Source organism: Schistocerca americana, chromosome 1 (assembly GCF_021461395.2).
Source record: "Schistocerca americana isolate TAMUIC-IGC-003095 chromosome 1, iqSchAmer2.1, whole genome shotgun sequence".
Lineage (NCBI taxonomy): Eukaryota > Metazoa > Arthropoda > Insecta > Orthoptera > Acrididae > Schistocerca > Schistocerca americana.
The window spans coordinates 1014673261-1014701200 of NC_060119.1; the positions used below are offsets into that span (position 1 = coordinate 1014673261).

The 27940-nt window shown below is 42.1% G+C and overlaps 1 protein-coding gene across 1 annotated transcript in view; it reads left to right on the forward strand.

The window, feature by feature from the left end:
• Positions 1–11720: 11720 nt before the first annotated feature.
• LOC124595998 overlaps positions 11721–27940 on the forward strand; it is a 107390-nt gene continuing 91170 nt past the window's right edge. The window contains exon 1 of the mRNA XM_047134948.1: positions 11721–11970. Within this exon, the coding sequence (XP_046990904.1) occupies positions 11721–11970 (250 nt within the window). The remainder of the gene's footprint in view (positions 11971–27940) is intronic.

Below are 27940 nucleotides of genomic sequence, written 5' to 3' on the forward strand. Positions count from 1 at the left end.
GCCATACACAATCGCCTTTTTTGCTTTACACGGTGGCCAAGTCACCAACCGCCGCTCTGTGATGAGGCACGGCCATCGAACACCTTGTCACCTACTCATGGTTGTACAGTGCTTCGAGCACTTTCTGTAGATAACAGCTACAGTAGTGTGCGAAAAGGCGAACCAACATCACAGTTTCGGACATGTTCGTTCCCAGGTGGCAGGCCATAACAAACTGCTCTCTGGCGGTGGACTTTCCGATTTGCAGTGCGGATTGTCCTTAAAATAAAACACCATTCGTCTCTGCACCGCTCATATACTGTCCTTATAACGTCACGTGTCCACAAAATCACCAGTCGGAATTCACTCTTGCGGTGGACAATGATTATAATGTTTCGCTCATCTATGTACTTACGTATTCATGTATTCCTGAAGTTCATCTTAACTATAATAGGTATAGATGAACTGTCTAAAGCAGAATTTGCACATTTAAGCCGGACAGCGATTCGAACCAGGATTTCGCGAGTGGTCGCTTTACGACTTAGTGTATCCCAGCGCGCTCCCCGGACCGACCTAAACTTCCATCCGTCACGCACCTATTTACGTCTTCTCACAGATTATTAATACGTCTATCGACACTCGCACATCTGTGATTCCCGTGCCGGTTTTTAGAATCAGGACAACTAGAAGTCATAGACTATTACTGTCATTTTCGTCGCAGCCCTTCTCCTCCTTATATAAAATTTCAAATTTGATGGTGGTCTGCAGTCTCAAATGTCAAAATTTATTCCTGAAATTCAATTGTAATATAAGTGCTCAGTCAGCCTACATGATAAGGCGACTGCTCGTGATAAGCAGGATACACGGGTTCGAGACCCTGTCCGGCACAAATTTTCATATGTCGATTACAGTTAAGTGGAATTTCAGGAATAAATTCCAATATTTAAAACTTTAGTTCTTCATCAAATATTAAATTTATTATTTATTTTTTCAAGCTCTCGGGATTAGTCTCTGGCACTGTTTCCTGTAGATCATGACTGATCAGTCCTTGTAATTTGTTAGGAGTAGGTCTCACACTGTTTTTTCCACAGAGCCAAAGTGACGGCTTTTTGCCATAGATTTTCTACATGACTTAATTACAACCTGCAGCGACTAATTCTCTAGTACAGTAATTTTAGTAATTCGGAAATCTCGAGATACATATGGCGTAGACGTATAGTGTCATAAACGATGAGAAGACCCAGAAGTTAACACTTATGAATCTTTCATGATATCTAGCACAGCAGTGACCAGCGGCTCAAGAAGACGACGTGAGGGCCATGGTGAGCGGAAGCTTTTCCTGGTTTCACAGTGATTGCTTCACTGTTAGAGAATTCTGGGCGTTAGTGGTGACAAAGTGAAACACTGAGAACGTAAAAAATACAGGCGTGTTGTTATTGCACTGCAGTGAAAACACTGAAGTAAACGTAGGATATTGGGACATTTGGACAGCTTTTCACGGTCAAGACCTATCGCAAACAATATGCATGTTCAAAATGGTTCAAATGGCTCTGAGCACTATGGGACTTAACATCTGAGGTCATCAGTCCCCTGGAACTTAGAATTACTTAAACATAACTAACGTAAGGACATCACACACATCCATGCTCGAGGCAGGATTCGAACCTGCAACCGTAGCGGTCGCGCGGTTACAGACTGAAGTGACTAGAACCCCTCGGCCACTAGCGGCCAGCCAATATACAAGGGCCAGAGGCCATAAACCACCTGGTACCTAGTTTGACACGTCAATTAATAAGAACAGTATTGCTTTTAAACGTTACATGTTTTAAACCAGGATGTAATAGTTTCATGATTACGATGTTTAGGGAGCTGTATTCTATTTTATGTAGAATTAAAGGGAGAGAAATTCAGAAAAGAATGGTAAGAATTAGTTTTGCAGACTGAAGGAGAGAGCTACCGGTGGAAGTAAAGATGTGAGAGCACATCACGAGTTCTGCCGGGGATAGCTCAATCCGTGGAGCATTTACCTGGAAAATGCAAATGTTCTGGGCTCGAGTCCCGATCTAGTGTGAATTTTTAAGCTGCCAGGAAGTTTTAAAGTAATTTTTGATATATTTTTTCGCATATATCACAAGTTGTAAGTAACAGTAGTAACTAGAAAAATTACTGATATCCTAGATGGCAAGCTTATTCGCAATGCGACATACTCATGCAGTGAATAAAAATTCAGCACTACAGTCATTTACTTTTTTTTACTATCGCTCTTCAAAATATGGAAGATTAATCCTCTGAAACTGATGCCTGCGTTAATAAAGGACATCTTGGCAGAGGTGGAATTTTGGATTTTTATTTAAAGCCTGTTTATAAAACAGATTACATGTAGATAAATTTAGTAAGTAGTGTCGGGGGTAGTAACTGGAGGAAAATCAAAAATTCTTATCTTTCTCTAAACATTGGGTAAAATTGAAGCATATTTGGGATGATATCGAGGGGCGTCTTGCTGTTCACATCCTTCATGACACGATGTCCGTCGAGCTCAAAATTTATGTTTAAGCGAAAGGGCACCGACTTCCTATGCAACTCAGGCACAATCTTCTGGATCACAGATCGTTGTTCTGTGTTGTGTTGCTACTCAGACTAAGGAGATTCTATTCCAGTGTTACTTGTACAGTACCAAAGCGAAACTCCCGTTTTGCATACTGGAGACTAGGTTTAGAGCCAAACATGAACAGACTGCCTGTAACTATGTTTTTATGTCTTATTTATAACGTGTTACATATTCAGCACTTCCATAAGGTTCATCACATTCGTTAAATAGCTTTGTCAATATTACCGATGTGATTTTTCGTTGGTTTATTGTCATCGGTTTGTGTAAGGTGCGTATGCCCATACACTCATATTTCCACATTTCAAAGCTGATACAAATGCTGCCAGTTTTGTAATTCTTGGCGAAACATAATTTATCGCTGGCTTTGGATAGATTAATGTGTAAAACGTTAGCCACGCGGCTTCATTAATTTAATAATATATAAATTTATCTGGTGTCTACCTTCGGACAAACATACCACTACTTATTCCAGTTACTGTATTAATATATAATTGTTAACCATTAATCTATGATGATCTGCTTTGGCATCGAGGTGGAACTCTTATGTTCATACAAGAAATAACTAAATAAGTCTGACAATCAGGAAGCGAACGTCACCACATCTGTTTCTCTTGCAGATCAAACACCAATGACGATTATTTCGTGTTTAGGTACATTTTTCTTTTGCCTTCTAATTGAAACCGGAACTTAGATTTTGTGAATGGGTTTGAGTCCTGTGCCCACGAGGCCAGAGACACCCATGCTTGTCATCAGCATCCGTGTCGATATAGTGTGTAAATCACCTCTTTCAACTGGTAGCAAGTCAACTCGACTCTTAGAAGTTATTATTGTGATTTGTTTCTCAGTGCCCATTTTTTACTTCATTTGGTAACAATCCTTAATGTGCACTTGTTTGTCCTGTAAAAAGGTATTTTCGTCTAATAGAGCAAATTTGCAAAAAGTTTCGTATCGGTATAACTGGTATCTCGAGGCTTCGTTTGTTTTTCCTCCACTACGCGTTTAAGTAGCATCACGCCCTGCGGTGGCGACGCTCTACACCCCTTTCCTGTTTGACTGTACCAGTCTGCACAAATATTTTGCACATTCAGTAATGATGCCAGTATGGTTCTCGTGTGATTCTCAGCAGTCGCAGGTAATTCGTCGAACAGGAAACTGGTGGCAACCGCAGCAGCACAGTCATCACTCGCTACAGATCGTCTCTTATCAAAAGCTCAGTTAAAAGTTCTTCATTTGTAATCAGTGTGATTATTTATGTATTTAAAGCATGGTAATAGTTGCTACGAATTACGAAAACAGCATCCATATGTGCTTGGCCCGAGGTGGACTCCATTTACAATGAAAGCTTTTAACTTTAAATTCTATAATTCATTTTCTGTGCTGAATAATCATTTTTACATAATCATTTTTAGTGATACACAATCGACTGTGTTATGTTGTGCTTATATTATACAACATGCTATTATAATTTACGAAGTTAAATGGATCCGTCGGGGAAACGGCTTGTAGCACATTACAAATACTGGTAATATAAACTGAATCAAAAACGAGGGGCTTTCAAATCCACAGTAAGTACAAAGCCTGTACGAAGACATAGTGTAGCCCAGTCAGCAGAAGTGGGAGAGAGGCCATGTGACTGCCTTTTTCATCTTCCTGCACAGAGGCATTTGTGAAACTAGTTGTCCTGTAATTTGCATCTGCTACGGGACAGACTCTTTTAGGCAGTCTGCCTGTCTTCAGTCGTAGTTGGGTATTGCCTAAAGGCAGAAGCCATAGGTCATCTGCCTCAACCTGTGCTGAACTTCACCTCCATTCCAGGACAGATGGCTTAGGCCTGCTGCTCTCTCTCTCTCTCTCTCTCTCTCTCTTTTCTACGTAGCTCGGCTACTCAGCAGACTGCCTTAGGCCGTCTGCCTCTGTCTGTCCATTAGTCCGCATTCGCGTCCGAAATTTCACTGCCCCTTTCCCTTATCTTACGTAGCTTCTGCCATCCACCCCCATTCACCGTCAGATTAGCACTCGATATAATTGCGTCACACCTCGAGAGTGCCACCGTAAAACGAACGACTGCTATGAACAAATACTTCCTTTAGTGCATTTATGCCTCTCATTCACCCCTGACACAGCCAGCACTTCTGTTCTTCCCACAACCATGTCAGCGTAGTTTCCGAAAAATTCCCGTAAGACTAGGTCAAAACAGTAAACTGTGTATGGTACATTAGAGCACTTCCGCTTAAAGCAATAAACCCAGCGAATCTGTACGTGCACCATGATATTTTATAGAGCTCTGTGTTTCTTCATGACCTTTTTGACATCTTGCCGAGAATCTCGAAATTGTTCTTCGAATGTCATCCTCAGCACTTTTGAACAATTCTTCATTAGACTTCCAGCCACATGGCACCTGACCGTGGGGCCGCTACGGTCGCAGTTTCGAATCCTGCCTCGGGCATGGATGTGTGTGATGTTCTTAGGTTAGTTAGGTTTAAGTGGTTCTAAGTTCTAGGAGACTGATGACCTCAGATGTTAAGTCCCATAGTGCTCAGAGCCATTTGAACCACATGGCATCTCATTATTTCCGGTAGAGAGTTGTCTGATGTGGTAAGGTCTGGCCTACGTGGTGGCCGTTTCAACGGGGCTGGAGATGTTGCTGGACCATGCCCAACACGGCGACCTCGAAATTTTTCATCAAGAAACTCACGTATCTGTCTGCTGGAGCTCCGTCTGCTGTCACAACACATGCTCCCTGATCCCCTTGTTTTCCAGGTGAGGAATTCACCACGTTTTCGGCTTGTGTAAATGATATCTAATCATGTACATTTGTAAAAACAAGGTGGTTGATATCATCGCATAAAGAGGTTTCCTTCTAGCGCTTTTGATGGGGATGTGCCAAAAGTCATGGGCTAGCGTTATGCACATATAGACATAGCGGGAGTATAGCGTACACAACGTGTAAAAGGGCAGTGCATTGGCGGAGCCGTCATATCTACTCATAAATGGTAGTAGGAGCTAGACGCATCGGTCTGTACAAATCGAGTGAATGATTTGGTCACCCGGGTCGCCCGAGATGAATGCAATTGAACATTTATGGGACATAATCGAGAGGTCAGTTGTTGTACAAAGTCCTGTATAGGAAACGCTTTCGACATTATGGACGCCTATTGAGTCAGCGTGGCTCAATATTTCTGGAGGTGACTTGCGAGCACTTGTTGAGTCCATGCCGCGTCGAGTTGGTGCCCTACGTTGGGCCACAGAAAGTTCGATATGGTATTAGGAGGTACCCCAAGGCTTTTGTGTCCTTCGTGTATATCACATAGCCGGAAGAAAATAAGGCTCTTGAGTGAGATAATGGATTTGTAAACTGTGCGAATGGAGTACAAAGGCTGTATCTCGATCCTTCCACATCGGTGATGTCGTTCTTACATAATTCACTTACAAATGTCGGCCATTTTCAATTTTTTAAATATAGTCATGCATTGGTGATTTTTCTGGTAATAAATATGTAACCAATCGCTTCTTTTTTAGCTTTTTGATACGATGTGTTCGTCCATATCCCTTGAAAAGACACTCTCACAATAATAGAAAAGAATCTCATCAAATACAAAAAGGCAAGCAATGTAGAAATTTATGAACTCTTGATGTTGCTTGATTTAATCGTCTCACATAACTATTTTTCCTTCAACGGTAACTTTTACATGCAAAACAATGGTCTGGCGATGCGTAGCAGCCTTGCAGGCTTGCTTACTGACAGATTTATACATAACCTGGAACAAGAATCCTTCTTACCCCACCCTCAATTTACCGACGAAATTATATGTTATTAAAGGTATTTGAGTGACAGAATAATACTTTTCAATAGTGCAAAAGAAGAACCAAATAGCCTAGCAGATGAAATGAATAAAATGTTCCCAAATATCAAATTCACAGCTGAATATCAGACCAATGAAGCAATTAATTTCCTTGACAGAACTATCTCCATTCAGAGTAACAAGAACACCTTCCAAATATACAGAAAACCCACAACCATTGATGTTGCCATTAACAGTACCTCATGCCACCTGAACCAACATAAAACCTCTTTCTTCAGGTCATCTGTAAACGTATGCTCCGCACCCCCATCAGTTCAGAAGATCCATGTAAAAATATGAACATACTTACATCTATACCCCAAAATAATGGTTACAACACCTCTTTAATGCACAGTCTAGTTGAAAAAATCCAACCACCGTCACCATTACAAGCTAAGAAAGCAATCCCAAAATTTGTCTTCCATTCCTTTCACTGAGATATTGCGCCAACTTGGTAGTCGTGTAATCTAACTGGCTGCCGGGACAGGGGATAAAGTGATTGTCCTCCTGACAGCGCAACAGACCCAACATTTTCATTTATTAATGTTTGTTAAAGTACAATTCAGATTTCTGGGATAATAATAGGGGCAAAACAAGTTAGCCTCCACTAAGTTCACATTTTATTGTAATATTTATTTTTAATGACATTTCAATAACGAAATACAGACGAGTCGTTCGTGGGTCTTCGGCTTTCCGCCGAATGTGCGCCCAGTGAAGTGGTTCGTGCTGCCCATTGCAGTTCAAATGGTTCAAATGGCTCTGAGCACTATGGGACTTAACATCTATGGTCATCAGTCCCCTAGAACTTAGAACTACTTAAACCTAACTAACCTAAGGACATCACACAACACCCAGCCATCACGAGGCAGAGAAAATCCCTGACCCCGCCGGGAATCGAACCCGGGCGTGGGAAGCGAGAACGCTACCACACGTCCACGGGATGCGGGCCCATTGCAGTTCCAGACGATGCGCCGTACTTGATAGGTCAAATGGATTCAAGTGCTCGCAAAAAGTCGCGACTCGGCGCGCAAAGCAGAGAAGAATAGCACTAGGATGCGTATTTTGATGTGTGACCATAATTTCGACTATGTTTCACATCTACAAGAATAATGCTAATGAAATTTGTGGATGACTAGTTAGGTCACACGTGACTTTTGTACGCTTGTACAATTTCTGTGATTAGTTTAAGGCTCTTTCTCATGAAAATGTCATATAGAAAAATCCCATGGCATTCTGATAAGCCGGCCGCTGTGGCCGAGCTGCTCTAGGCGCTTGAGTCAGGAATCTCGCTGCTACTACGATCGCAGGTTCGAATTCCTCCCTCGGGCATGGATGTGTCTGATGTTCTCAGTTTAGTTAGGTTTAAGTAGTTCTAAGGGACTGATGACCTCAGATGTTATGTCCCATAGTGCTTAGAGCCATTTGAACCATTTGAACCATCCTGATAAACTCTGGATTCTGATGTAGCCCTTAACCTACGATTTAAGTTCCAACGGCCCGGTCCTAAAATGTATACATGATAGCCCGGCCTTCGAGTCATTCCACTATTCAGCGAATCAGTCCAACGTTCCAGTAATAGCACACAACTTACGAAATGTAAGTGGATTGGTTCAAGTGGTTCAAATGGCTCTGAGCGCTATGCGACTCAACATCTGAGGTCATCAGTCCCCTAGAACTTAGAACCACTTAAACCTAACTAACCTAAGGACATCACACACATCCATGCCCAAGGCAGGATTCGAACCTGCGACCGTTGTGGTCACGCGGTTCCAGACTGAAGCACCTAGAGCCGCTAGGTCACACCGGCCGGCTAAGTGGATTGAATTGTTTGTAAGACAGGCGTTCCTTGAATTTCATGCGAGGTTTATAGATAGTAACACCACGTTTCATTAGGTACATTTCTTTAAATTTTTGATTCAGATGCTAGGTCACAGGTCTTATTTTGTTCATTTTGTGTGTACTGTGAACCAGATCATTATTTGCAAAGTGCAAACGTCATTCAATTTACAGAGCTCTTTCTAGCGGCATCGTTTTTTTATATATATGTTTCTATATCTGTTTTTCTATATATTTTTCTATATCAGCCCTCTTCAACCAATTCAGCTGAACTCTTGGCCTTTTTCATCTGCGACATTATTATGGACAATGCAATAATATAAGAAAGTTCATTATAACCCACAGGAAAGGAATTGTTATCGAGTCTTCTTCTTTTGTTAGGATTGATTCGTATTTGTCCTGCGTACTGTTTAGCCTCGCTTACAACATCCTCCCAGAACATGTTATCAAATATAGTTTTAAACACATATAGTTCTCTTTTGTTTACTCCTACTTCACTTGAGGTTCCCCTTACATGCCAACAGTCATTGTATAGTTCTAGAATATTGTACAATTTCGTATTTCTTTCAAAATCCGGAGCTCTGGTAGTTGGTTGATCGTCAGCGGTTTCACCCTTCCTCAATAACTACTCGCCTGCATTTTTGTAGCACAGTAAGTACGATGTCACTGCTACCACTTTCGGTAGGAGAAGTATCGACATAATGCTCACTGTTCTTTTTGTAAACCCTCGTCGCCAGTTTTGTAATGGCTTCGTCGCTAGTGCTGTGGAGGACGAGTTGCCACTGTCGTTACGGTAGGCGGAGTTTGTTTAGTTCGTGAAGCGGCTTTTGCAGCAGCACACCGATAAGACATTTCTCCCTGCCACTACTACACAGCTAGGCCCCAGGATCAGGGTACAGGAGAGGAGAAGGAAGATTTCACAACACTCGAACAAACTGACTGCAATATTTCGCTTCTTATTCTACTTAAGGTTGATTGATTATATCAATACTTTTTGAATACACCACAGATGTCACACAAACGAGTTAGAAAAGTTAGGTAAACTTCACGGTACATAGCAAATGCAGTTTACAACTGCCTGTTCACTTCAAAGAGCTCACTAAACGACGCTTCCTGTCTGTTATCCCTTGACGATGGTTTATAACTAAGTTGGCGGGAGATGCTCTTCTATCTTCCGAGTCCGTTTCTGTCCGTTGTCTTCCGGTCATTGGCGGATTGCACTCGGCCGGCAACTGGCCGAGGCGAAGTCGCTATCTTCATCCTCAGCGCCGCCCGTGACGCTGGTGGAACTCGTGCAAGTTCAAAAAATGGTTCAAATGGCTCTGAGCACTATGGGACTAAACATCTGAGGTCATCAGAACTAGACTTAGAACTACTTAAATCTAACTAACCTAAGGACCTCACACACATCCATGCCCGAGGCAGGATTCGAACCTGCGACCGTAGCAGCGGCGTGGTTCCGGACTGAAGCCCCTAGAACCGCTCGGCCACAGCCGCCGACCTCATGCAAGTGACGAATCTCTATGGCACTGGCACCAGCTCGCATCTTTGCGTCTGTGGTCCTTCTTTGCTGGCTCTAATCTATCAGTTTTAGAAGAGGAAGAATCTTAGTTGCTTCACATACCCGTCCCTTCGTGTAACACCACATTTCTAAGGCTCTTTTCACCTTTGTTCGTACTGCAGTTAGCACGTTTCACATACAAATAGTATTCTACTCGAAGCAGTTTTTTTCTTTTTCCGAGTAGAAGTTTATCTGTCCATACGAAAGCGGTAGCGTTCTCGCTTCCCACGCCCGGGTTCCCGGGTTCGATTCCCGGCGGGGTCAGGGATTTTCTCTGCCTCGTGATGGCTGGGTGTTGTGTGCTGTCCTTAGGTTAGTTAGGTTTAAGTAGTTCTAAGTTCTAGGGGACTGATGACCATAGATGTTAAGTCCCATAGTGCTCAGAGCCATTTGAACCATTTGTCCATACGAAAGCATTTTTACGAAATTCTTCCTCTGCAGTTTTCAGACATGGCTGACACAAAATACTGCGTAAGTGGTTTTGACTTCTTAGTATGTTAGCATCAAATGGTCTCTTTAAAAATATAGAAAAAGTGGGACACTGAAAACTGGAAGTCTAAATTACAATTTGCTCTCCTTCTTACACAGAACTATACGCGGTATAACAAGTTAAACAGTTCTCATCAGAACGTTTATCGTCCGCAGCTCGTGGTCGTGCGGTAGCGTTCTCGCTTCCCGCGCCGGGGTTCGATTCCCGGCGGGGTCAGGGATTTTCTCTGCCTCGTGATGACTGGGTGTTGTGTGATGTCCTTAGGTTAGTTAGGTTTAAGTAGTTCTACGTTCTAGGGGACTGATGACCATAGATGTTAAGTCCCCTAGTGCTCAGAGCCGGAACGTTTATGTATTGAAAACATTTTGTGGGGATACGTGCCGGCCGGAGTGGCCGTGCGGTTCTAGGCGCTGCAGTCTGGAACCGAACAGCCGCTACGGTCGCAGGTTCGAATCCTGCCTCGGGCATGGATGTGTGTGATGTCCTTAGGTTAGTTAGGTTTAATTAGTTCTAAGTTCTAGGCGACTGATGACCTCAGAAGTTAAGTCGCATAGTGCTCAGAGACATTTGAACCATTTTCTTGGGGATACGTCCCTAATTATTGCGAACATATAAGTCGATGTGCGAACGTGACCAAGAATAACATGTAACTGAGTGTGATACAAAGAGATAAGTCCGTAGCTCGTGGTTTCACAGTCGCATTCTCGCTTCCCGAGCACGGGGTCCGGGGTTCGATTCCCGGCGGGGTCAGGGATTTTTCACCTGCCTCAAGATATTTGGGTGTTTGTGTTGTCCTCATCCTTTCATCATCATTCATGAAAGTGGCGAGATTGGACTGATCAAAGGTTGGGAATTTGTACAGGCGCTGATAACCGCGCAGTTGAGCGCCCCACAAACCAAACATCCTCATCATCATCAAAGATATAATACGAATTTATCACGATTCTGGCCTGTGCCTCATGTGTGTGTGTGTGTGGGGGGGGGGGGGGGGGAGGGGGAGTGGTACGTCAAAAGTCACGTCAAAAGTCGCGACCGGCATATAGCGGGCTAGGCCCGTGTTTTTGCATTTCGCTTAGCATACGTACGACGGTCCACCATCGTGATAGTAATATTTGGCTCGAATACTGGGCCAAGAATCTCATAGGTGGTTATTGGTTAAGGAGTTAATAGCGTAGTGAGCCTTGGCCAGTTGACTGGCAATCCATTCACAGTGTCACGGCAAGAAAAGAGGTCTCACGACTTCAGTGCTACTTCTGTGCACGAGCGGGAACATTGTTTGGAGAAGCCAGAATTTCATTGTTTTGCTTTGCTCATCTTTAAGCTACATTTTATGTAGATCGTTTGTGCCTTAATGACTTGCTGATCGAAGCCAAATAAATTGGGGAAAGAGAGAGCTGTCACGAGATGGCGTACGGTTCGTCGCCCTGTGTGCCGTTAGGGAAGCCAGGAAAAGCCGCGGCGGCAGCAGAAGCGGGGGCGGCGGTCGCTGGCCATCCGGCAGCGGCGCGTCCTTGGCGCTGTCCGTCGTATATAAAACGTAGCAGGCGGCGGCGGCGCGGAGTCCCGCTGCAACGCCTCACCTCGCCACGCCTCGCCATGGCAACGCCTGCGCTACCTGCTACTGCCGCCGCTGCCGCAGCCTACGTGCTTGCAGGTGAGATACCGCCTGCGTGCACCCTGTGGCGATTCTGGCGTGTGACGCTGCAGCTGTAGTTACATTACTGCTAGCGTTTTCCAGCCGTCAGCTACGATTCAGCTGTAGTATTTGCCATATATTTTCACAGTGATACCAGCTGAGAGATCAGTTCTTCACTCGGAGACTTAACCTTCGACTTTGAGATAGACACTCTCCAGCCCTAGTGAACAGCAAAGTGGTCGCCAATTAGCAACTCTTCGCAGGCATTTAATACGTGTGTCCGTGTTCTACGTGACGTAGCGCGCTTTCTCGCTGCGTAGCTCTTGCGTAATGCTGAGCACTCGATAGTGGCTGCTGCTCCGTGCCAGTGTGTCAAGTGGTTTACAAACCGTGTGAGCTGTCGGTGGAGAAAGGACAACTGCCGCAAACGACTCGCAGTGCTGTAACACTGCAACTGGCCGCCGTCATTCCAGACTGCAGCGTTTAATTACAAGTTTTAGGCCTAATCGTGTTGTCTGTGTTTGAAAGTAAAGGCAGCAGGTTCGGTTTAATGTGCTGCTGTAGTCTTCTTTAGGAAAACTTTTTATTTGCCAATATTAGAATGAAGGGTATACCGATTGCTAGTTTCGCCCTGTTAAATGGCCATCTTCAGATCATATGACAGAAAGCAGTGTCTACAGCGACTACTGAAGCAAGAAGCTTTGTGATAATCATGTTTACAGTTCCAAACTCAAAATACGTGTATATTGTAAATACGTAATGCTGTTAACACAATTGCCGGCCTTTGTGGCCGAGCGGTTCTAGGCGCTGCAGTCTGGAACTGCGCGACCGCAACGGTCGCAGGTTCGAATCCTGCCTCGGGCATGGATGTGTGTGATGTCCTTAGGTTAGTTAGGTTTAAGTAGTTCTACGTTCTAGGGGACTGATGACCTCAGATGTTAAGTCCCATAGTGCTCAGAGCCATTTGAACCATTTGGGAAACACAATTTTGAGTTTGCAATTGTAAACATGATTGTGACAATGCGTCCTGCTTCAGTAGTCTATGTAGACACTGCTTTATAGAACACGGTCTGAAGATGGTCATTTAAGTGACAAAAATTGTAAGCGGAGTGCCATTCCTTGCTACCTTGGCAAAGAAAAAGTTTTCCTAAAGACGACTATATTTAAAGATCGTCTCCTACAACACTCACGATGTCAGATTAGCAGAATCGATTTAACGTCTCCAGCACCGAGCGTTGGAACAACAGTTCAGCTGGACGTGGGAAGGAAGCATCCATCCCGGCATTTGTCTGAATTAGTTTAGAGGAGCTACAGACATACCAACATCAGCATGGCTGGACGTGAACTTGAACCTCACTCAGCCTAATACAACAATGGGAAAATAAACATACAAAAGGGAAGTGCTTTGGATAATATCCGCTACTTTACGTAGATAGAAACAGGAAACTTGTAGTAAAGCTGTTTGTGTAACAAATCAACTCTAAGAGAAAAAAGACAGGTAAGTTGGCAAAGTTCTTATGTAAGAGCCCTTATTTGTGAGTCAAGAAGCAACATTATGTGAGGAATCCAGTAATTTACTACAACCCCATGCTGATCGCTCCCGTAGGGATCGCGAAGATGAGATTAGACATTACAGTGCGCACAGATGCACTCAAACAACCAATCTCCCCACGCTCCACACGTGAATGGAATGGGAACAAGTCCTATCAAGTGGCACAATGGGGAGTACCCCGTCTGCCATGTACTTCAAACTGTTTTGCAGAATATTGTTGTAGATTTAGATGTAGAATTTCATAAGAACGTCTATCCTTTTCTTGTCGACGCTTTTTTTTTTTTTAAGAAAAAGGAAACCGCTGATTACAGACACACTAATGCAACATAATTATTATAACAGAATACGCTAGAAATTACTTATAATAGATGCTTAGAAGATGACTACTCCTCGTCACCATCAGACTCTGACGTATCGAAAGTTCACAGTAATTGATCAGTGTGGCTCCCCTACAAGAATGAGGATGTGAAACTAAACACTGCATGTGACTGCACCACTGTGCGACCAGATACGTGGAAGGAAGAAACCAAAGTTTATAGACACGGCAGTGGTCCATGAAACGTCACTACAGTATGGACTACACACAAAGTTGTCATAACAATGATGGATTAGAAGGCTTTTCATATTTTTGGAGTTCGGCTAAAGGCGTGGGATTGTCCCTACCTGCAGTTTATATGCGTGATCTGTGCCAAGGACTGGGCATGCGTAATTTATTAGTGTAGAGTATTCCTGACGCCAAAGATGCTTTCGAACATGCTTTCACATTTGAGTACTGTGACTGCTGGCTACGCGGGAGACGCCAAGAGGCGAACGAGATTTTCCATGTCTATGCCGCACGGGCACGATATACCGTAGGTTTAGGTAAGCAATTTTTTGTGAATGAGGGGTAGTATACAAATTGTAACGATTTAGAGGAAGAAGAATATTTAGATACGCATTACGAAGTGAAAGGAATGTTAACGGACCATCCAAGCAGAAGTAGGAAGCTTGAGAAAGAAAGCGAAGAAAATACTGGTAGCATCACACCAGTCGAAAGAATGTTGGACGAAAAACCGTAGACAAATTTAGCACTGAACACTCGACCAATACAAACTATTTATGAGAAACGTATGTGTAAATACACTTATAACCGAGTAATTTCGCCTCCCATTACGTTATCTACGCATATGTAAGAACTAGTGACAATATCCGATACGTTCATAGCACCCGCCGAGGAGACTGTGTGTCTTGTAAATAAATTCCGTATCTCAGTTAGTTACTTCAGGAAGAATTACAATGCTTTATAATAACATCGCCAGTTCTGTTGCATCATAAGTGTGGTGAAAAAGTAGCTGAGTCAGCTGCCTCAAATCCATGAGGCATTTAGCGTTTACTTGTCTCATGCCGCAACTGATCTCAACTCTCCCGTATTATCTTTTCGTGTGTGTCGTCGCTTCGCAGTCAGAACTGCCAGAGAAATCGGCATCCTTTAATAGGAAGACTTTGGCCACCGTTGAATGTGAACCCTCAGAAATTTCAAAGATTCATTGATGGTTTGTTGCATTTACAAAAAAATTATTTCCCAATTTAGTGCTTTATCCTCCTTCGTAACTGAGTGGTCAGCACAGATGGCTGTCATGCGGATGATCCGAGTTCGATTCCCGGTATTGCCTAGTATTTTTCCTTGTTGGGAGGACTGTTACAGAGTGCACTCGGCTCGTGATGTTAACTGAGGAGCTATTTCACCAAATAGTAGCGGCTTCACGGTCTGGGAAGTCTGCAAAACGACGTTTAGAGCGATGTGGTGACCACATGCCCCTCCACACAGCATTTACATGATGCCGTAAGGCGGAGGAAGGCACGATTGGCAATAGACTTCACTAAAGCCGTCACGACCTGGCGAGCTGCTCGTTATTTATTGCTCTGCGTAATGGAAAATACATTCTAATTGTTGGTGTACTTTCAAGATTGTTACATTAGTGTGCAAATGCGCTACCTCCGTACAACATATCCTGTTCATGTAATTTACTGACCACACGTATTGTTCTGTTGTTACAGTACATAAATTTTATTCTCTCTCATGTTAATTTAAATTTCTTTCGTTTAAGATTCATCAAACGTACATCGACTTAGTGGTCCAGAGGGTCTGGAACCACGCGACCGCTGCGGTCACAGGTTCGAATCCTGCCTCGGGCATGGATGTGTGTGGTGTCCTTAGGTTAGTTAGGTTTAAGTAGTTCTAAGTTCTAGGGGACTGATGACCTCAGAAGTTACGTCCCATAGCGTTCAGAGCCATTTGAACCGTTTTGGTCCAGAGGACAAGTACAATGAAATGCATAAATGAGAATTTGTATAGCTTCAATTATGGCGGAGAATGGATTATGTCCTCAGATACGGCAGTGGTAGACCGAATATCTAGTATGGGACAGCCTTTAGTCGGCGAAAGAAGCTTGTCGTTCGGTCGTGGTAACTAATGCACATTGTAAACGAGCTTTAAACACGAAGTATCTCTTATTTCCCGCAACTATTAATGTATCCTATATTGTCGAGGTACCTATTTCTTCCTGTCACTGCGATGTCTAATCCTTTCTGTCATTTGCCCTAGTGACATACCTGTCAAACATAGCATTTACAAAAAAAGGAAAGAATATATCTACTAGATCCCATAGCAGCACTGAAATGAAATTACTGGTTTACTTAGAGCAAGAAAATGACATAAAAGAATACAGTTCCCTCAATTTGCATTCGTAAGTAAATGGATCTGAGTTTCCGAGGCTATGACCACGTTGTACGAAAAAATTACTCGTACTTGGTGTTGTTTCCTCCCACCAAAACAAGGAAAAATATCGTTTAGGCACATGCTACACGACGATGTTATTATTGCACTTGGCCCCCAGTGGCCGCTATCGGAAACACCCGCTGACTTTACGGTAAACAGTTACAGTGGTGGTTAAGAAAACCCTTCGCATTGTGAATGGTTGTGCATATCCTACCAAGTGGCTCAGCGTATTCTCGCGAAACATCACGATAAAAACTCCCAATACGCCGACCGAAGCGCCCACACTTCCAAATGCAGTAATATCGCCGTCCACTAATATACTGAAGTGCTTTGCTTCTTCATTATTATTGTTTTCTGTTTTCAGTTCATACGAGCTGTGCACCTTGTCATTAACGCATTTAAAATGTTGAAAAGTCTTCTTCCATCCACACAGGCGTGGCCTTGTGTAATCATGATCTTTAAAACTATTCCGAGCGTTGCCTCACCGTTTCGCGGGTTTTCACGTTACACTCATAAGCTGTCTCTGCTTTTGAAATAAACATTGTACGTTTATTCACACGCCTGCTCCCATAGAGGTCAAACGGTCTGAGGTCATGTTAGTGCGCAGATCATGCAACTGCTTCTTTCCCTCTTATGACACTGGGCTGTGCATATCACTGTGACTAAAATATGGAGTCCCAGTACGCATGCCGGCCGGTGTGGCCGTGCGGTTCTAGGCGCTTCAGTTTGGAACCGCGTGACCGCTATGGTCGCAGGTTCGAATCCTGCCTCGGGCATGGATGTGTGTCACGTCCTTAGGTTAGTTAGGTTTAAGTAGTTCTAAGTTCTAGGGGACTGATGACACAGATGTTATGTCCCATAGTGCTCAGAGCCATTTTTTGAACCCAGTATGCATAAAACATACCATTCTTAGTTCAAGGGACACATGCTAAACGGCGTCTGTAAAAGTTAACAAGGTGATCAGTTGTCATCAGCAACATCACATCAGTAACATCACGCTCCCCCCCAAGGTTTCAAAAAAATTTCTACTATTTTTAGCTGTCGGAAAGGAGGTGTGTTACAGCAGAGTACATGTGGGAAGTTAATTACAAAAAGAAAGGCTATGATAAAACATCCCTTCGACGACAGGCTGGGGAAGAACACAAGTTCGTGTCGCACAATAACAGGGAAACAAAAGGTTCACGGTCTTTTCAAAGACACCGTTCCAGATTTGTCTTTAAATTATTTAGGAATACCACAGAAGAGCTAAAGCTGCTCGCCCGTACTCGGCCCTATTCTGTAAAATGCAAGTCCAGTGTTATAGACAATACGCCACCTCACAGATTAACTAATTAAAATACTGAATGATAGAACAAGCGATAAATAACAGTATTGTTTACATGATAGAAGAATTTCTTTGTCTGTTTGCGTGACGCAATACCGTGTTCTGTATAAAGGACGTCGACGGAGGAATGTACAGTTATTTGGAAGATTATTTCTACCTTCGAATCTACGTCTAATTCAGTCGATAAACATAGTAGTCTATGTTGCAGTCGTTGTTGTTGTTGTGGTCTTCAGTCCAGAGACTGGTTTGATGCAGCTCTCCATGCTACTCTATCCTGTGCAAGCTTCTTCATCTCCCAGTACGTACTGCAGCCTACTTCCTTCTGAATCTGCTTAGTGTATTCATCTCTTGGTCTCCCTCTACGATTTTTACCCTCCACGCTGCCCTCCAATACTAAATTGGTGATCCCTTGATGTCTCAGAACATGTCCTACCAACCGGTCCCTTCTTCTAGTCACGTTGTGCCACAAGCTCCTCTTTTCCCCAATTCTATTCAATACCTCCTCATTAGTTATGTGATCTACCCATCTAATATTCAGCATTCTTCTGTAGCACCACATTTTGAAAGCTTCTATTCTCTTCTTGCCTAAACTATTTATCGTCCACGTTTCACTTCCATACATGGCTACACTCCATACAAATACTTTCAGAAACGACTTCCTGACATTTAAATCTATACTCGATGTTAACAAATTTTTCTTCTTGAGAAACACTTTCCTTGCCATTGCCATTCTACATTTTATATCCTCTCTACTTCAACCATCATCAGTTATTTTGCTACCCAAATAGCAAAACTCCTTTACTACTTTAAGTGTCTCATTTCGTACTCTAATTCCCTCAGCACCACCCGACTTAATTCGACTACATTCCATTATCCTCGTTTTGCTTTTGTTGATGTTCATCTTATACCCTCCCTTCAAGACACTGTCCATTCTGTTCAACTGCTCTTCCAAGTCCTTTGCTGTCTCTGACAGAATTACAATGTCATCGGCGAACCTCAAAGTTTTTATTTCTTCTCCATGGATTTTAATACCTACTCCGAATTTTTCTTTTGTTTCCTTTACTGCTTGCTCAATATACAGATTGAATAACATCGGGGATAGGCTACAACCCTGTCTCACTCCCTTGCCAACCACTGCTTCCCTTTCTTGTCCCTCGACTCTTATAACTGCCATCTGCTTTCTGTACGAATTGTAAATAGCCTTTCGCTCCCTGTATTTTACCCCTGCCACCTTCAGAATTTGAAGTCGTTTCTGAAAGTATTTGTATGGAGTGTAGCCATGTATGGAAGTGAAACGTGGACGATAAATAGTTTAGACAAGAAGAGAATTGGCCTGTCAACAGATACGCCTCCGTTGCGGTTGCACCTACGGTACGGCTATCTGTATCGTTGAGGCACGCAAGCCTCCCCACCTACGGCAAGGTCCATGGTTCATGAGGGAAGTAAGTTCCAAAAATTTCGGCACCGAGATCTGTTGTTGTCTACACTCCGAAAACTGGTTTGATGCAGCTCTCCACGCTACTTCACCTTGTGCAAACGTCGTATCTGAATAACGGTTGCACCCTACGTCCTGAATCTGCTTGCTGTATTCATCTCTTTGTCTCCCGGTATGTTTTTTACCCCCAGCATTTTTCTCCAATACTGAACTGGTGATCCCTTGATGTCTCATAATGTGTCCTATAAACCGATCCCTCCCTTGTAGTAGAGTTATGCCACACTTTTCTTTTCTCGCCAACTTTTATAAGTGCTTCCTCATTGGTTACATGATGTACCCATCCAATGTTCAGCATTCTTCTTTAGCGCCTCATTTCAAAAGGTTCGAGTTTCTTCTTGTCTGAAATGTGCATCATTCACATTTCACTTTCATACCAGGCTACAGTCCAGACAAATTAAGGCTACACTCCAGACAAATACCTTCATAAAGACTTCCTAACACTGAAATCAATGCCAACAAATGCCTCTTCTTCAGAAACGCCATTATTACCATTGCCAGTCTACATTTTAAATTCTCTTTACCTTTGACATCATCAGCTATTTTAGTTTCCAAATAGAAAAACTCATGTACTACTTTTGATGTCTCGTTTCCTAATCTTATTCTGTCAGTATCGTCTTCATTGCATATATTTGCTTTGCTTTTGTTGATGTTCATCTTATATCCTTCTTTCAGGACGCTCTCCATTCCGTTCAACTACTCTTCCAAGTCATTTGCGATCTCTGACAGAATTACAATGTCAATGTCAACTTCAGAGTTTTTATTTCTTCTCCCTAGCTTTTAATTCGTTCTCCAATTTTTTTCTTTTGTTTCCTTTACTGCTTGCTCAATGTACAGTTTGAATAACATCGGTGATAGGCTACAGCTATGATTCAAATGGCTCTGAGCACTTTGGGACTTAACTTCTGAGGTCATCAGTCCCCTAGAACTTAGGACTACTTAAACCTAACGAACCTAAGGACATCACACACATCCATGCCCGAGGCAGGATTCGAACCTGCGATCGTAGCGGTCGCGCGGCTCCAGACTGTAGCGCCTAGAACCGCTCGGCCACTTCGGCCGGCTGCAACTATGTCTCACTCGCTTCTCAACCAGTGCTTCCTTTTCATCTCCTTCGTCTCTCATAACTTCCGTCTGCTTTCTGTACGAGGTTTATATAACCTTTTTCTCCCTGTAGTTTACCCCTGGTATCTTCAGTATTTCAAAGAGAGTATTCCAGTCGACACTGCGTAAAGCCTCCTCCAAATCTACAAAAGCTATAAAAGTAAGTTTGCGTTTACTTAACCTGTCTTCTAAGATAAGTCGTAGGGTCAGCATCTACGACACTCAGTTGAGAAAGTAAACCATCGCCTCAGTGCGTAGATGTGATAACGAACATCAACCAGATCTGTTTGCTATCTAAGCAGTGTCCGGCAGTAGTAGCCCATGAGCGATCTGGTAATTTTTTACACAATAAAACTGTCCGAACCATATAAAAGTTTTTTATTTGCTAATGGTGTCTGGTTTCGACCACTGGTCTTCATCAGACCACTTACTCTAGGACGACAGTAACATGAATGTACTTAGAGGACTGTACACTGGAATCACAAAAATAAACATTGCACATCAGCAAACCCGTAAACGAAAGATAGCTAAGGCTGCTGAACCTCGCGAGGAACAGGCGCCACTCTAAGAGGCATACACCCACTGCTGCATGACATGCAGTTTACATCGCTTAAATAGCGGAAGCTCCACCCACCGGCTCCAGCCTTAAATCACTGTCAGGCACTGGGTGTAAAAAAAGTTAAATAAATGCTGCCTCAGGATCACGGGGTCCCGGGTTCGATAAAACTTACAATTGAATAAGAATAAAGAAAATAAGCTATTAACTTGTAAGGATACGCATGTTGTCGTCTGTAGAGCCCTGTGTGTAACAACCATGAGGCAAAGATAATTAGCAGTGAAGTCACCAGTATCCGTGGTAATGTTCTGAAAATCGATATATTACGACTGATGCATCAATATTGACCTACACTCTTTGGCGCGCCAGCAACCAAGGTACCACCATCAAGTTGGATATGTTACTACAACCGGTCAGAAAAAGAAATGGTTATTATTCGTTGGAAATTATTCTAGTCACAATTGTCTTCAAAATAAATGTGGCCTTTAACTACTAAAATGTGTTGCGATGAAAGAATACTAAGATATAAAACGTTTGTGCCCGTATATAGGGAGAAGTGCATAAGATATGTCTGGTATAGATGGCGAGAAAATATCCATAACCATGGTGATTAGATTAGATTAGATTAGGATTAGATTAGATTAATACTAGTTCCATGGATCATGAATACGATATTTCGTAATGATGTGGAACGAGTCAAATTTTCCAATACATGACATAATTAGGTTAATTTAACAACATACTTAAGTTGATATAACAACTTTATTTTTTTGTGTTTTTTTATTTTTATTTATTTTTTTATTTTTTTAATATTTTTTTTCTTAATTTATATCTAAAAATTCCTCTATGGAGTAGAAGGAGTTGTTACTCAGAAATTCTTTTAATTTCTTCTTAAATACTTGTTGGTTATCTGTCAGACTTTTGATACTATTTGGTAAGTGACCAAAGACTTTAGTGCCAGTATAATTCACCCCTTTCTGTGCCAAAGTTAGATTTAATCTTGAATAGTGAAGATCGTCCTTTCTCCTAGTATTGTAGTTATGCACACTGCTATTACTTTTGAATTGGGTTTGGTTGTTAATAACAAATTTTATAAGAGAGTATATATACTGAGAAGCTACTGTGAATATCCCTAGATCCTTAAATAAATGTCTGCAGGATGATCTTGGGTGGACTCCAGCTATTATTCTGATTACACGCTTCTGTGCAATAAATACTTTATTCCTCAGTGATGAATTACCCCAAAATATGATGCCATATGAAAGCAATGAGTGAAAATAGGCGTAGTAAGCTAATTTACTAAGATGTTTATCACCAAAATTTGCAATGACCCTTATTGCATAAGTAGCTGAACTCATACGTTTCAGCAGATCATCAATGTGTTTCTTCCAATTTAATCTCTCATCAATGGACATACCTAAAAATTTGGAATATTCTACCTTAGCTATATGCTTCTGATTAAGGTCCATATTTATTAATGGCGTCATACCATTCACTGTACGGAACTGTATGTACTGTGTCTTATCAAAATTCAGTGAGAGTCCGTTTACAAGGAACCACTTAGTAATTTTCTGAAAGACAGTATTGACAATTTCATCAGTTAATTCTTGTTTCTCAGGTGTGATTACTATACTTGTATCATCAGCAAAGAGAACTAACTTTGCCTCTTCATGAATATAGAATGGCAAGTCATTAATATATATTAAGAACAACAAAGGACCCAAGACTGACCCTTGTGGAACCCCATTCTTGATAGTTCCCCAGTTTGAGGAATGTGCTGATCTTTGCATGTTACGAGAACTACTTATTTCAACTTTCTGCACTCTTCCAGTTAGGTATGAATTAAACCATTTGTGCACTGTCCCATTCATGTCACAATACTTGAGCTTGTCTAGCAGAATTTCATGATTTACACAATCAAAAGCCTTTGAGAGATCACAAAAAATCCCAATGGGAGGTGTTCGGTTATTCAGATCATTGAAAATTTGACTGGTGAAAGCATATATGGCATTTTCTGTTGAAAAACCTTTCTGGAAACCAAACTGACATTTTGTTAGTACTTCATTTTTACAGATATGTGAAGCTACTCTTGAATACATTACTTTCTCAAAAATTTTGGATAAAGCTGTTAGAAGGGAGATTGGACGGTAATTGTTGACATCAGATCTATCCCCCTTTTTATGCAAAGGTATAACAATAGCATATTTCAGTCTATCAGGGAAAATGCCCTGTTCCAGAGAGCTATTACACAGGTGGCTGAGAATCTTACTTATCTGTTGAGAACAAGCTTTTAGTATTTTGCTGGAAATGCCATTAATTCCATGTGAGGTTTTGCTTTTAAGCAAGTTTATTATTTTCCTAATTTCAGAGGGAGAAGTGGGTGAGATTTCAATTGTATCGAATTGCATAGGTATGGCCTCTTCCATTAACAGCCTAGCATCTTCTAATGAACACCTGGATCCTACTATATCCACAACATTTAGAAAATGATTATTAAAAATATTTTCAACTTCTGACTTTTTGTTTGTAAAGTTTTCATTCAATTTGATGATAATACTGTCTTCCTCTGCTCTTGGTTGACCTGTTTCTCTTTTAATAATATTCCAAATTGTTTTAATTTTATTATCAGAGTTGCTGATTTCAGACATGATACACATACTCCTGGATTTTTTGATAACTTTCCTTAATATAACACAGTAGTTTTTATAATTTTTGATAGTTTCTGGGTCACTACTCTTTCTTGCTGTCAGATACATTTCCCTTTTCCGGTTACAAGATATTTTTATACCCTTAGTAAGCCATGGTTTGTTACAAGGTTTCTTACGAGTATATTTAACTATTTTCTTGGGGAAGCAGTTTTCAAATGCATTTACAAAAATGTCATGAAATAAATTATATTTTAAATTGGCATCAGGTTCACGGTACACCTCATCCCAGTCTAACTGCTGTAGGCTTTCCCTGAAATTTGCAATTGTTAAATCGTTGACTGAACGTACTACTTTGGAGGACTGTTTAGTATTGCTGAATGGAGCTATGTCATATATTGTAACTAGCTGTGCACCATGATCAGAAAGACCATTCTCAACAGGCTGAGCATTTATCTGGTTAAACTTATCTTGGTCTATAAAGAAGTTATCTATCAGTGAGCTGCTATCCTTTACCACCCGAGTAGGAAAATCAATAACGGGTGTCAAATTGAAAGAACCGAGTAATACTTCAAGGTCATTTTTCCTATTACCCTCTTTCAGAGAATCTACATTGAAATCCCCACAAATAATAATTTGCTTCCCCCTGTCTGACAGATAGCACAACAAGGAGTCCAAATTTTTCAGAAATAGATGAAAATTTCCTGATGGGGACCTATATACAGTTACAATTATAAATGTGCCTTTATTTAATTTAAGCTCACAGGCACATGCTTCTATATGTTTCTCTACACAAAACTTTTTTATTTCTATACTTTTTGCACAATGATAACTTTTGACATATATGGCAACTCCTCCTTTCTCCAAATTTTCTCTCATTACATGTGCAGAGAGCTTATAACCACTTACATTTACCTTATCCATATCAGTAACAATGTGATGCTCAGACAGGCATAGTATATCTATTTCATTCTCAGCTTCTAAATCTTCTAAACAAACCAGAAGCTCATCTACTTTATTCTTTAAACTCCCAATATTTTGATGAAATATACTTACATTATTTTTAATTATACTTTTATGAGAACCTTTCCTTATTCTAACATTTGCAGTACTCTCCTGTCTGAGTTTCTCATTGTGCTTAGGCCTAGTTCCTATACCAGTGGTCACATGGTGTTCAGAGAGGCAGATTATGTCAACTGGGTTGGGTGACTTTAATTCCATTGATGATTGTATGAAGATCGATGTGTTCCTATTCTTAAAATTGTATGCTACATGAGGTCCGAGGCATTGCAGTTTACAGTTGTGTTTAAAACACTAGAAACATTAAAAAAACCTCAATGGAACAATACAAAAATAGATTGAAATAAATCTTTGACAACAACATTAAATGCCACAAGGGCGCTTAAACGTACGTGAGATAACGGGGTGATTAGGGAAATGAGTCACCAGTACTCTGGTAACAACAAAGTACTAGAACAATAGTCGAAACCGGTCACCAGTAAATAAATAAACATATTTATGCGGTTGAGACCGTTTTATTATATAAAAAATTTTAACATAACCGCTGACTATCCAGTATAAACAAGCCGAAATGTTTCAAAAAAATCTTAGACCCGGTAATTGAGATCAGGCATTGCCTGCATAGCAGCACGGGAAATTGTCATAGTTTCTGTGTCTCAGTAAACATTATAAAATGATTCTGATCAAGAAACAGCAGGTTGGAATTAAATTTCTTTGATGATACGGCTGTGCTGGTTCGTTTTCTTTGTTTCCAAGTAATAACTGGCCGCAGCAAGCCGCAGACATTTAGCCACAGAGCAACGTGCGGAAGGTGAGAGAACAGACTAGGAGGAAGGGGAGAATCAAATTTTCTCGTCCACGTAAGTCGAAAAATTGTTTGGCATAAAATATCGGCAGGTAGCTATCAGAAACGGCAGTGCATGACACACGGATCGCTGGCAATGGCCGCTACTGGCAGGCTGGCTGCTCACGTCCCCAGGCGGGCCGCGCCCACGGTCAAGGTCGACGGACAAACCCAGTCCCAGCGCAGAGATCCGCGCTTCGTCGCACTTCCAGCTCACTACGGTGCGTCGAGGTAAAACCTAGCTTCATTACTACTGAGGTACTGTTACGTAAATCAAACATTTGAATCTTCTAATGACGATGTCATAAATTTATATGGGGAAAACGACGATAATATGAACGTTGAAGACGTTTATTTCATTAACCTCGTTGCGTGAATCCAGGTAAGCTACGATTGGCGAGGGGCATAGACACTCTGTAGCATATGGAGGTTTGGGTCGGACTTGGAAGCGTGTACGGATAGCCGAATGGTTAAGGTGACCATTCGCAAATATCTTCGAGTCCCGGTCCGGCACAAATTTTCGTGTGTCATCAATAGGTATGATTTCCATACCTAATACAGCTGCTGTCAAAAATATTGGCAACTGCTAAAAAACGCCGGCAGGAGTGGCCGAGCGGTTCTAGGCGCTACAGTTTGCAGCCGCGCGACCGCTACGGTCGCAGGTTCGAATCCTGCCTCGGGCATGGATGTTTGTGATGTCCTTAGGTTAGTTAGGTTTAAGTAGTTCTAAGTTCTAGGGGACTGATGAACTCAGAAGTTAAGTCCCACAGTGCTCAGAGCCATTTCAACCATTTTTTTTGTTGCTAAAAAGCTTCGTAATTTGAATCTTCGTCTACTAAGAACATTGTCAGTGGTCCATGGGTGAAATGTTTCATCGGAAGAAATAAATTTTTGGAAGCCCTGGCGCCTCTAGCGTTTTAGTCATTAGAATTTTTCACTTCTAATGGGTACAGAACACCTAGGTTGAGATCCTTCTTTCGGAAAACACAATTATTTATACGGTGTCTCTATAATTAAAGTCCCAATTTAGAAACGCTGAGGAGAAAGATCATTGCTCATAATGACGACAAATTTGAATAGAATATTGTGGCGCAGGGTAAAACGTCGTGGAACAAAAAAACGTAGCAATAGACAGTGTTGTAAGCGTTTAATGTAAATTATGTCGGCTACAAATGACAGATGAATTATAATACCGCGGCTGCGATTTGAGCTGCGTATTACACCATCCGTACTGTTCAGTGCGTATGACTGCACAAGCTCGGCAGTCAACGGTTGTGACACCGTTAGTTAGGTAAGCAAATCCACAACGGCAAGTTCGTACATATCGGATGGGAAAAATCGGTGTTTACTTTCCTGAGGCCAAAAACCGCATATTAAGTACAATGACGTCGGTTTTTAATTGACCTGGAGCCAAAAACCACATAAAAAGCGAAATGACATCGGTGTCTAGTTGTCGTGAGAGTGTCATGAGACATGTTCAATATGGTGTCCACTATTTTCTGCCTCAAGCTGATATCGAGAAACAGCGTGTTCCACAACCGATCTGAGCGTCGTACTGGTCACTCTCAGAATGCGTTGCGCAATGCGTGCCTTTAATTTACCTACGTTCGTAACTGCAGCGCTGAACATAACATCTTTCAGATGACTCCAGATACACAACCTGGATGGCCAGGTTGTAGGGAAATGCCGACTGATAGTTCTAGCCTTTCCGAATTGTCTCTGCAAAAGTCGCTTCGCTGGCTGCGCAATGTGCGGAGGAGCGCCACCTACTCACACAATCCGCGCTGTTGAAGGATTGGAGTGTTGTTGGTGCGCAAAAGACTCTCATAGCGTTTACCAGTGACAGAATAGGAAACAGGACCTGCAGGACTCATCTCCTCGAAAAAATACGGCACTACTATAAACGTTGCTGTCAACCAGCACCACACGGTCACCTCTACACAATCAAGTGGTACCAACTGATGTGCATGCAGATTTTCCGTTGCCCGTATTCTGCAATTGTGCGTATTGACATGTTCTTCGAGACGGAAATGGACTTCGTCTACCCACACAAAGCTCCATAGTCATTCATTATCCACTTCCATGCGAGCAACGAATTCCAGAGCTGGCAGGATAGCAGCAAGAAGCTCCCGTAAATGGGTGATTTTGTATGGATAGCAATGCGGGATGTTTCGTATGATTTTATGCATCGTGCATGCGGGCATGTTCAACGTTCGGGCGGTTCCCCGTGAACTACATGTTTGCACACCACCACTCGATCCCTCCTGCAATGCTGTGGCCACATCTCCGACAGAAGTCTGACCAACTGCTTTCCTCCCTCTGGCACATTACACTTCAAAAGAACTTGTCTTTTCGAAATTTGTAATCATTTTCTTCAGACCTTTAGCAGACATCGGATCAATGCCTTTTTTCGTACCCTTGAGTGTCTCGAACTTCTGCACAGCTACTGACACGAAGTTATCTTTCTAGTAAAAGAGCTTTACCACCACCGTGCGATCCTTCATGGAAACAGTCATGCTGGGCGTCGGACGCAAACTTTAGGAACGGCTATGTGCTAAGCGTCTTTTGGTGTGCATATTCTGACACTATTGGTTCCTCCTGTGTGAAGAATGGTTCAAACGGCTCTGAGCACTATGGGACTTAACATCCTTGGTCATCAGTCCCCTAGAACTTCGAACTTCTTAAACCTAACT